The sequence below is a fragment of the Chiloscyllium plagiosum genome, unplaced genomic scaffold (assembly GCF_037043375.1).
Source record: "Chiloscyllium plagiosum isolate Xiang-an unplaced genomic scaffold, Cpla_swu_hap1 HiC_scaffold_6, whole genome shotgun sequence".
In the NCBI taxonomy this organism is placed as follows: Eukaryota; Metazoa; Chordata; class Chondrichthyes; order Orectolobiformes; family Hemiscylliidae; genus Chiloscyllium; species Chiloscyllium plagiosum.
This window is the reverse complement of record NW_028270144.1, coordinates 113,892,812-113,905,262: the sequence shown is the minus strand read 5'-3', so window position 1 is coordinate 113,905,262 and position 12,451 is coordinate 113,892,812. Positions and strand designations below refer to the sequence as shown.

General features: G+C 38.1%; 1 protein-coding gene across 2 annotated transcripts in view; it reads left to right on the top strand.

Moving 5' to 3' along the window:
- The window catches only part of cyfip1 (cytoplasmic FMR1 interacting protein 1), a 194,580-nt gene that overhangs the window by 66,535 nt on the left and 115,594 nt on the right, over window positions 1-12,451 (top strand). For both annotated transcript variants that reach the window (XM_043692305.2, XM_043692304.2), the window contains exons 11-14: window positions 2,157-2,274; window positions 4,697-4,819; window positions 10,669-10,794; window positions 12,003-12,169. In XM_043692305.2, coding sequence (XP_043548240.1) covers window positions 2,157-2,274; window positions 4,697-4,819; window positions 10,669-10,794; window positions 12,003-12,169 — 534 coding nt within the window. The remainder of the gene's footprint in view (window positions 1-2,156; window positions 2,275-4,696; window positions 4,820-10,668; window positions 10,795-12,002; window positions 12,170-12,451) is intronic.

The window sequence follows — 12,451 nt, the reverse complement described above, 5'->3', positions numbered from 1 at the left end:
CTCAATCATTTGGCTTGTAGAGATATAGCCGTACCAGTGTTTGTATATAAAGGAGGATAGTGAAAGCTTTTTTAGGTATGTGAAAGTGAAAAAAATGGTTAAGACTAAAATTGGGCCCTTGAAGACACGGGGGACAAAGAAATGGCAGAAGAGTTAAATTGGTATTTCAGATCTGTGTTCACTGGGAAAGACACAAGCAATCTCCCAGAGGTAACAGTGGCTGAAGGACCTGAACTGAAGGGAATTTATATTTGCCAGGAATTGGTGTTGGAGAGACTGTTAGGCCTGAAGGCTGATAAGTCCCCGGGGCCTGATGGTCTACATCCCAGGGTACTGAAGGAGGTGGCTCTAGAGATCGTGGATGCGTTGGTGATTATTTTCCAGAGTTCGATAGATTCAGGATCAGTTCCTGCGAATTGGAGGGTGGCTAATGTTGTACCACTTTTTAAGAAAGGTGGGAGAGAGAAAGCAGGAAATTATAGACCAGTTAGTCTGACCTCAGTGGTGGGAAAGATGCTGGAGTCAATTATAAAGGATGAAATTACGACACATCTGGATAGCAGTAACAGGATAGGTCAGAGTCAGCATGGATTTATGAAGGGGAAATCATGTTTGACTAATCTTCTGGAATATTTTGAGGATGTAACTCTGAAGATGGACAAGGGAGATCCAGTGGATGTAGTGTACCTGGACTTTCAGAAAGCCTTTGATAAAGTCCCACATAGGAGGTTAGTGAGCAAAATTAGGGCGCATGGTATTGGGGGCAAAGTACTGACTTGGATTGAAAATTGGTTGGCTGACAGGAAATAGAGTAGTGATAAACAGCTCCCTTTTGGAATGACTGGCGGTGACCAGTGGGGTATCGCAGGGATCAGTGCTGGGTCCGCAGCTTTTTACAATATATGTTAATGATATAGAAGATGGTATTAATAATAACATTAGCAAATTTGCTGATGATACTAAGCTGGGTGGCAGGGTGAAATGTGAGGAGGATGTTAGGAGATTACAGGGAGACCTGGACAGGTTAGGTGAGTGGTCAGATGCATGGCAGATGCAGTTTAATGTGGATAAATGTATGGTTATCCACTTTGCTGGCAAGAACAGGAAGGCAGATTACTACCTAAATGGAGTCAAGTTAGGTAAAGGGGCAGTACAAAGAGATCTGAGTGTTCTTGTACACCAGTCAATGAAGGCAAGCCTGCAGGTACAGTAGGTAGTGAAGAAGGCTAATAGCATGCTGGCCTTCATAACAAGAGGGATTGAGCATAGAAGCAAAGAGGTTCTTCTGCGGCTGTACAGGGCCCTGGTGAGACCGCACCTGGAATATTGTGTGCAGTTCTGGTCTCCAGATTTGAAGAAAGACATTCTGGCTGTTGAGGGAGTGCAGCGTAGGTTCACGAGGTCAATTCCTGGAATGGCGGAACCATCTTATGTTGAAAGATTGGAACGACTGGGCTTGTATACCTTCGAGTTTAGAAGACCGAGAGGGGATCTGATTGAGACGTATAAGATTATTAAAGGATTGCACACTCTGGAGGCAGGAAACATGTTTCCGCTGATGGGTGAGTCCCGAACTAGAGGAAACAGCTTAAAAATACAGGGTAGGCCATTTAGGACAGAGATGAGGAGAAACTTCTTCACCCAAAGAGTGGTGGGTGTGTGGAATGCTCTGCCCCAGAAGGCAGTGGAGGCCCGGTCTCTGGATTCGTTTAAGAAAGATTTGGATAGAGCTCTCAAGGATAGTGGAATCAAGGGTTATGGAGATAAGGCAGGAACAGGATACTGATTGAGGATGATCAGCCATGATCATATTGAATGGTGGTGCAGGCTCAAAGGGCTGAATGGCCTACTCCTGCACCTATTGTCTGTTGTTCATTGTTGTTTGCAGTCATTTTCACAGCAGTTTGCAGTTTCTGTTGCAAAAGAAAAAGCAGTGTAATTTCTCAGCTATGATTTTCTGGATAACTCAGGTCAATACCACATGGTCTACTTACCTCCTAAAATTCGGAAACTTGATCAACTGATTTTAGCCAGCTTCTTTGGATATGTTTAGTCAGGACTATTCCATTAATAATAGTTATTAACTTTGGGCTTGCTGAGTTTAGTTTCGAAATTTTCTTTTTATTGCTTCAATTGTACCTGTGTTATTTCTTAAGATGGGCCTCCACATCTTCCAGTAGTAGCCCTCAATACAACATTGTGGAACAAATGATTCAGATCCGGGAAGATCACATGCGTTTCATCTCTGAACTGGCTCGCTATAGCAATAGTGAGGTACGTGAAATATAATTGCAAAGTTAAAGAGTGTATAGTTTTGATGTGTATAGTTTTCCTGGGAAACCAATGTTTTTGGGTAAAAAAAAAATGCATGTAATAATGGTAAAACAAGAAGCAGCCACATTTTGCTTTCTGAAAATTTTTTTGTCATGAACCATGGCATCCATATACTCTGGTGGGAGAGACCTAACATGCCTGTAATATTCACCTACGTTTCACATTGGTTGATTGTGATTAGAATTCATGAAAAGGAATGAAAATCTGCACTCTGATCGCTTGGTGAATGTAAAAATAAGATTGAACTCGGAGTAGAAAGTCAAAGGCTCAGAATTTCATGCTGTTATCTCAGGATTGCTCGAGGTCTGTGAAGTCAGCAGAGTTTTGTCTTAATTCGGCATAATGTGTGCTGCAAGGACAGTCTTGAAGATTCCATTTGCTGTATTTTTTTGCAGGTTTTAGCTTACTTCTCTTGCTGTGTGTAAATAAAATGAAAATGTTTTTGCAGTCAGAATTTTACCCCATAGAAGTCCCTAATATTATGTCAATGTTTGAACTCTCCTTTTGTGTATGTTTCCTTGCCCCCGTTTTATAGTTTCAGTTTTTAATTGATGACAAGTAGAAGTGCAAATTGTCCAGCATCAAACACTGAAACTCTTCATTTTAACAATTTTAGTGTCATTCCACCAACAAGCACCAGCTTTTCCCATTTTTTTCAGCCAATTCCATGTTTCATCTTGAGTTCCTACTCCTATAGGTTTATGCAGCAAATTTTCATGAAAGTTTATTGTGAGTTTGCTGAAAATCCACTCTCAGCAGCCACATATCTACCACAAATTGGCTTAAGAAAAGTTAATTTGATGGGATATTTGTTTTCTTAAATCATTACGGCTGCTGTTCACATCTTGTATCATACAGATGATCTTAGGGTTTGCTTTCAATAACTGATTTCATAAGTTGGTTGTGAATGCAATGTTATTCAGCCTTTGTTTCCTGGTTTAGTTTACCTTTTATCAATATTGATATATCTCTTACTAATTTAGTAGGATATTACCAGAATGCATCACTGTCTCCGTGCTTGTCCCATCATTCTACAAGTAGAAACCAAAATTTCCTCATGTCTTTTGCCAAATACATATGCATCACATTGGATCTTGACTCTTTAGTACCTTATATGACGTATAAAGAGAGGGCAGTTGGGGCAACTTCTTTATTGTGGCTATGAATAATTCAGCTAGAGATATAATTACATTTTTCATAAATTGAAGTTTATTGTTTAATATGCAGAGTTGCATGTTGACACCACAAATATTATTGTATTGCCTGTTGGATATAACTGTAGAAATCAGGCTGGTGCAATGTTTGCACTGCTGAAGAAAGGAACTGAAGAGGACAAAATCTTGCCTAATAATGTTAAATTGTGAAAGTATAATATAGGATGTGAAAAAAATGGAGAAATACTACATAATAATTTTTTGTTATTGGGTAGAACATTTGTGACACCTACTGGCTAGAGAATTGATGGGAACATCTGTTTTAGAATGTCACTGTGGTCAGCCATCAGACACTTTAGTGACCAATATTAGGTCTTTGTGATCGAAGATTCTGCGGTTGAAAATCCTGCCCCCGAGAGCTTCTGGCCACCTCCACCAGGTGCAAAGACCAATAATGTACCCACAGTGGAACAAAATAATTTGAGGGCATGAGTAAAGTTGGGGTTGCTGAGAGAGGTGTTTGGGGCCTGTTTCCACACTAATCTAATCTAATCTCCCATGAATGCCAGATCCCTGAGTGTTTGAATACCTTTGCAAGTTTCACATGGCACAAGTTTCTTCTGCCCATTGCTGACTGATTCTATAGCGATGAGGTGAGGCTAAGTGGTGGTTAATCACTTAAAATTAAATCTCATCCATTATGTTGGTTGTAGAAAAAAAAGAAACATTCAAGGGTTTTCTTTTGAAAATAATTTATTGGATTCTCTATTAGGTTCTCTACAGTGTGGAAACAGGCCCTTTGGCCCAACAAGTCCCCACTGCCCCTCCGAAGAGAAATCCATCCAGACCCATTCCCCTACCCTATATTAACACTGACTAACGCATCTAACACTATGGGCAATTTAGCATGGCCAATTCACCTGACCTGCACATCTTTGGATTGTGGGAGGAAACCGGAGCACCCGGGGGAAACCCACACAGACAGGCGGGAATCGAACCCAGGTCCCTGGTGCTGTGAGGCAGCAGTGCTAACCACTGCCACTGTGCTGCCCCAAACTTTTAAAAAAAATTATTTCATGGGATGTCAGTGTTTATTGCCCATCTGTAAATGTCACACAGAGGCAATACAAGGGAAGTACTCCAAGTTTCTCTCCTAATGTCTTTTTTTAAATACAGATATTAATGATAATTTCATGATATTCTTGCAGGTAGTAACAGGGTCAGGTCGACAAGAATCTCAGAAAACTGATGCTGAATACCAGAAGCTGTCTGAACTTGCTTTACAGGGCATGCAACTATTGTCCCAATGGAGTGCTCACGTAATGGAAGTGGTAAGATAGCTAAATGAGAAAATTTTATTGCTATTTAGAGTGGAACATTTTTTAAGAATATTGTTAAAATTCCCTGTATAATGCAGGGTTCTAATTCTACTCACCTCTGTTGTCTTGAACCTGATCTTTCTAAACCTTATGCCAACCATGTTGTGTTCTCGTTTGATTGTAAACATTACTATGCTTTGGTTACTTTGGGAACAGGAAACATTCATCGACCTGCTTTCTTTTGTTACTTGTAATGGGACTTAGCTATGTCTTTGCCCACATTGACCTGGTAATACATAGCTTAGGAAATGATTTAGATACGTCTTGGGAATTCCATTCTCTTTGATTCACTTTGTCATCGTTATAAAAGGCATTTCAAATGTAGAATATTCCTGTCAATGTAGCAGCACTGATTTGGTAGAAACCTTTTTAATCTTATGGTGCCATGCTCCATGATGAAAAAGATGACTACTGCTGAATTATCTGTTTACATTTCCTTTTCTTTTATCTTTCAATCAATAAAATTTTTGAAACACTAAATTCAGCATGAAGTAGATGTAATCATAATTAAAGCTACTCAAGATACAATCACACCTGATAATTTGATACTCAGATTATGTCACAGCTATTTTAGTGCACTCTCCTTTGGTCTCCCACATTTTATACTTTGTGAACTTGATTATTCAAAACTTTGCCCATATTCTAACTTGTATCAAATCCCATTCACTGGTTACCACCTTTGATAGCCAAACTATAATTGTCTCATAAAACAATACTGCGATTTAAAAATTCCTATCCTTGTTTTTAAATCTCTCCATGACCGTATTATTTTCTACCTCTGCAATCTCTTCCAACCCATTAATCTTTGAGATACTTGTGTACTCTAATTCTGGCTGTGGACCATTTCTGATTTTAATCATTTATCATTGGCGGTTATGCCTCAAGTTGCTGAGGCCCTAAGCTCTGGAATTCTCTCATTAAACCTTTTTTTGTGTCACTGTCACGTTGCTTCTTTTGAGATGCTCCTTGAGTGATTATAATAGACTGCAAGTTTATTCAGCTAGCGTGTGCATGATGGGATGAATAGCCTTTTCTTTAGTTTCTCGGTGTTTAAGTAGTTGTGTGTGCATGCAGTACTGTCTCTCTAAATTCTATTAACTTTATTGTGACATCATTTTTCAAGGCCTTAGTACAGTTTAATTAAAAGTGAATTTATGCTTTCCAATATGGCAGCTAGTAGCGAACTTGTTATTGTATACGTTTGAATGTAACCAGTGTATGAGAATTTTTACCAGATTAATTTAACTGAATTTTTGTTTGCAAGTGTAATATCTTCATTTCTGAATTCTGCCAAATCATTTGTACTCTTTCCTAATTACACTACTATTCCTTCCCAGCTCAATGTCACTTTTTATTTTGTTAAATATGCTACTTAAACAGATGTTTTCATATTTCTGCTGATGAATGCCATACATGTTCAAATACTTATTGCAGTCTGTCATTTTTTAAAAAACATTTCTGTCCTCTGACAGTGGGACAGCTTGTTCTTCGTTAAATGGTTGTCCTAAAATTTTAAATGTAGCTGTTGACAAGCAGAATCTCAAATCTATACCTTAATGTTATAGACCAGGCCAGACCCCTCAAAACATTTCAAGAAGGTAGCCCAGACTCTAAATTTACTAGTTGTTTTAAGCAGGTGTAGTGTGGATATTCCAGGAGAGTTGCTGCTGGTCAAACCACTTAGTTTTAAACAAAAGAAAATTTGCTTACAAGATTACCGAATGAAACACAAACAAAACAGAACAGATTATTGAATAACTTAACCTATCCGCAAACCCCACAGATCATCCCAACTTGATGCTGTTCCAAATATTTGTAACAATCCCCACAAACACCCCTTGGCACAAAAGGTAAAATCAAACTCAGGGTGTTACAGGAGAGAAATCAGTGAGTACCAGTCTGGATCTGCTTCTTTGGGTCCAGCAGCTTCTTCCAGCACTGCTATAAACCAGACCAAACCGGAGAAAAGCTGAGCTGGGAGAACAGGCTCCTTTTTCATTGTACAAGTGTTTTTTTTAAACTTGAAAGCCTTTTTCCTGAGGCAGCATCTGTTAGCTATTATCAAGTTGGCCCTAAAGCCCTTCAACCCTGGACTTTTGGAGTGTGTGTTGTTTACGACCTCTCTGGAAAAAAAGCAAGGACAGCATATGCTTGTTAAAGGACCAGCATTGTCACATTAGTAATAAGTTCACTTAATGAGCTGGTATCCTGAATACATATTGAGATTGTTAGAACAATTCTTTTTTACTACATAACGCTTGCTATTCTGTTCAGTGGAATTTAAAAAAAATTTGAATGTATTTTTGAATATGTACCATTCAACATTCATTAATTCTTTTTTTAATATAAATGTCAATTAAAATGTTAATGTTTGTACAAATGTTTTCCTTTATTAAAACTAACTTTTGTTCTTGCTTCCTTGAAATGAAGGCATTAATTAACAACCTATCTTTAAATATCCCCTCATTAACTGGATAATTATTTCATTTTGTACACATTAAACTCTGTTAAAAGGTTGTTTTGCCAATACTTAAACAATAAAGCCCATTTCTCAACTTAACCAAGTAAAAGTTAATACTGCAATTTTTTTTAAAGTAGAGATCGGTATTTCGTTGGGACTATTTGTCGGTTTGAGTAACTCTATCCTTATGTCATTCGGCTACCCAAAAATATTCACAGTTAGCTTTAGTTTTTTTAAAATTCATGTTTCTCCAAATCTACATAAGTGATGCTGACTTGGTTGTCATGTCATTACAAACAGTAACCAATTACTTTTGGGCTGAAATTTTCTGACCCTCATGGATGCTGGCTTACAAGTGGTAGCAGAGGAAATTGTAGTGGGACAGATTGGGAGACCTTTAGGATACACTACAGCCTGAGGCCGGAAAGTAGATTGTCTGCTGTTTCATGGAGGCATGAGCCAATTTGTTGATTATGATCTGACTTTAGAGCTACTGCAAAATGGCCCGAATGAGAGACCAGTCATCTGCTATTTGAAGAATGTTGCCTAATTGAACTGACTTGCCTGTGGCAAATTGAGGCCATTGGATCTACAGTTTCATGCATTAATGAAAAGGGTCATGAGGGTGGAATATAACATTCTGCTAGTGAACAGGCCTGAGGGGTGGAATACTGTCAAATCATTCCAATATTCATATTGCCTTGATGACTTCTCAGTACAGCCCTTCTTCGATGAAACAGCAAGGGTGTCTTCATGTTGAGGATTCTTTGCAGGTCTTAGCTATTCATTCAGCTTGTAGCATTGGTCATCTTTAATAGGTCAGCTAACATGGACGTGGCTGATTAGATTTCCTCCTCAAAGATTGTGTTATTGGCCATGTTGTCTCGTATAGATGGGACCCCAATTTCGTCATGACAACAGGTTGCTGACAAAGATGGAGACACACAGCCTCGTGATGGTCTTGTATTTTTTCAAAATAATTAGAAAAGATGTTTGTCGTTCAGTTTTTCTGAGGATGTTTGTTGACTTTTTTTTATTTTATCTATTTGACTCGTTAATATATCTTGTTTGGAGGAGTTGCTCTAAATAATGGAATAATGAACGCCATGAGGAATAATAGATTCGTAATTAATCTAGGGACTTTGACTTCAGCTGGGATGTTAAGTAAATTCCTTTGTGATTTTGATTGCTGATGTTCCTCTTGGGATATTGGAAAGTATTCCAGAAAATGAAGAAATAAAGTAAATATTCTTTGTGCCAATTTTTTCTTACTTCCTATCCTTCCATATTGCATCTCGATGGCTGCTCTCAGTGTGGATAACCTTCAAGAATTCTTCCTGTCAGTTACCAGAATATCTGCAGTTTAAAAAAAAAGGGGAGGCATGGTGGCTCTTTAGTTAGCACTGCTGCCTCTCAGCACCAGGGTCCCAGGTTCGATTCCAGCCTTGGGTGACTGTCTGTGTGGAGTTTGCACGTTCTCCCCATGTCTGCGTGGGTTTCCTCCGGTTTCCTCCCACAATCCAAAAATGTGCAGGTTAGGTGAATTGACCATGCTAAATTGCCCATAGTATGAGGTGTATTAGTCAGGAGGAAATGGGTTTGGGTGGGTTACTCTTCGGAGGGTCGGTGTTGGCTGGTTAGGCCGAAGGGCCTGTTTTTTTTATTCACTGCAGTGAATCTAATCTAATCGTTTCTTATTCTTAGTTATTGATTGAGGTTTGCATAAAATTGTAACTTTTGCATGGCACATGTCGAAATGTACCCCCCCCGGAATGGAGACAAAGCCTCAGGAGGCAGGCAGGATTCAGGCAAGTGAGGTTCATGGAGGGAGACGGCCAAAGGATCTTCTCCGAATCTGGTCTCTATGTACTAGCATGATTGTTCGCTTAATCTTTGGCTCAGATCGGAAGAGAGTTCAATGACACACCCTGGTTTTACAGTAAAAAGCAGTATTTTTATACATTTTTATGTTACAATGATCACACACAATGTGCTTACAGTCCTTCTCCCTTACTTCCATGCACCCAATCCTGTAAAACACCTAATTAATCATGGGCATTCTTATTGACAATCCCAGGTTCTCATGGAATTTAACAGACACTATAATCTCTGGGCCTTGGGATTTTCCTATGCATCCTATTCATTCGCATTTTTAAAGTTACTGGCAATACTCCTTCAGATCTTCTCATGCCTGCTCATCTCTAAGGATAGCTTAAATTCTGTTTTCATTATATTCCATGTGCTGCCTTTATCAATTTCACTTATTCCTCTTGTATTTCCCACTGTCTTAATTATATATGTAAAAATACAAAAGACAATTTTAACTACTTTCTATAAGGTTTGTAATATTGATTTATGTTAAAGTTAGTTATAAAGTGTAACGTTATGACTTCTACTGTTAGCACTTTGTGATTAATGGGTTGTGAACAATCTGTTTTGGTTAGGGTGTAAGGAAGGGTGTTTCTTGACACTAATTAACGTTCACATCTATATTTAAGTTTTTTTTGTAATGCTTGTGTTGTACATTGGTTATATGTGTATCTATCTACCCTTTTATGTTGAAAAGTACCTCTGATTATTTGAATAACCTTTTAACTATTTTTTAATATTACGAGTAATTTCAAAGAAACAACTGTTTACTTCAAAATAACCAGCTGTTGTCAGTGCAGCTGAGTTAATCTGGCTGGTTCATGAACTGAGACCCACACCTGGTGTTATTCTTTTACTGAGACAATTATCCTTTCATTAACGAAGCTGGGGTCAGTCATTTTGTCTGTCTTTAGGCATCTTCTCATCAGGACTGTTGAATGGTTGCTGCGCAAGGCCCCTTCATTGACCTTGGAGTAGCTCTGGTCAAAGGTACCATTGTGTTTCACTTTAAGGGCTAGAACAAGCTGTGTGTCGGTTTTATTTTCGGGATAGGTTGCCTTGTTTTATTCAATTCTTGTAGGCCGTTTTGTGTCTTTAAAAACATGAGCCGTTTTGGTATAAGCAGGTATTGGCCACCCCTACAACACAGATTTTGGTATTGTCATCAATCAAATTTAAGGGAAGAGACTTTAAAATTGTTGAGAAGTAGAAGACTTGAAATTGTATGACCTTGTTTAACGAGTAACATGAAAATAATGCCAATATATCACACCTTAGCATTGCTGCAAGAAAAAAATTCCCTTACCTCAAGCATTAACTTTTTTCCTAGATGCTGCCTGACTGCTGAGTAATTTTACCATTTTCTGTTTTTATTTCAGATTTTTAGCATCCATGCTTTTCATTTGTCTAAAGTTAAAATAATTGGCTTTTCAATCTGTTCTTTGACACATATTTAATTATAATTTTACAGTACTCTTGGAAACTTGTGCATCCCACTGATAAGTACTCTAATAAAGACTGCCCAGATAATGCAGAAGAGTATGAGAGAGCAACTAGATATAATTACACAAGTGAAGAAAAGTTTGCACTTGTTGAGGTGAGACTCATCACATTTTTAATTATTTGTTTTGAAAACTTTCAGCAACAAAGTCTAGCATCTAAGATGTAACAGGGTCAGTACCAATAAGCTTGAATATATAAAATCTCTGGTAGAACAGTCTCTGAATTGTGAAAGACTTTTTGGTAGTCTCATCATTCAGGCTTATTTTATTCCCAGGCTAAAAAATGGAACAAAGAAAATATGGGTATGAGCAAGGCTCAGTTTTCTATTCAAGATTACTTTCTGGGATTTTGTTGAAGGCAACCTTTTGACTTTCAGGGCCTACATTTTAGTCTTAATGGGTTGATTGAAGATAAAGCAGATTGTAAGACAGAAACATTCCTGAAGCAGGAACTTGCAAGCTCGATCTGTCTCTCCATTGGAGGACATTTTAAAAAAAAATGAGATTTCGTTGGTCAACTGATGAGCTAACAAAACTTGACCAGTTTTCCATCATTCACCCCATTTTTACTCTCCATTGCCTGACATTAAATCAAATGTGAGGTCAGGAAGGCTAGTCTCTTCTGCATTGAGGAGGTACCCAACATTTTCGACCATCTAAAATTTTATAAATGCAGAAAACACATGCATGACGCTATAATCAATTAAAAAAGATTTAAATGTATGATCTCTCAAGCCAGGGATCTGACTTGTCCAGTTGCCATCACCGCAAAACATAACACTTCATTTTCTTCCTCCTGCAACAAGTTAAAAAGCTGATCATGTTGCACTTCTATTACAGCTATCTTAATACAATTTAAGAACTGTAACATAACTGGCTTTGCAAAACTGTTAAACACAGCTGAAGTTGCAGCTTAATTAATGGGGGAAAAAAATGACCTACTTGAGAAAAGGCTACGTTACATTGAGAAACTATGAAAATGAATTATTGATCGACAAGCTTTTAATAATCTTGAGATTCTTGAATGATGTTAGCAGTGAGCAAACTGCATTTAGTTGGGTTAATATCTTGATCAGGAAGATAGCAGTTTTGGCATGGTGAATTTAGTGGAAGAAAATACAAGTTGTCAAAATTTGACTGATTTAAAATTGGACCATAATATCTGATTGCTCGAATTGATTAAAGAACATTAAAGTCTTCCAGTGCTTGACTATTTCTATGCAGTTAAAAAAAAACTCAACTTTTTGAATGTGAAAAGCTGATTTGACAGAGTTAAAATTGGTTCATCTGTTTTGGGCTGCAGGTTATTGCCATGATAAAAGGATTGCAGGTGCTGATGGGCAGAATGGAGAGTGTGTTCAATCATGCAATTCGACATACCATTTACGCTGCGCTCCAAAACTTTGCTCAGAAAACACTTCGTGAGCCTTTGCGTCAGGCTATCAAGAAGAAGAAGAATGTGATTCAGAGGTTTGCCTAAATTGTACATAAAATGTGGCATACTCAGTTTCTCATTTTTAATGAGAAGAGAATGTAATTTTGCTGATAAGAACCAAAATAGCCACCTGCATTTTTTTCTTCATTAGTTGATGGAATATAGGTGTTTCTGGTCAGGCATTTGTTGCTCATTGCTAATTATTCTTAACTGAGTGGCTTGCTGAGCCATTTCAAGAGGGCAACTAAGAATCAATCACATCACATTGTGAGACGCCAGGCTCACCACATAGGCTAGGCTGGGTAAGGATGGCAGTC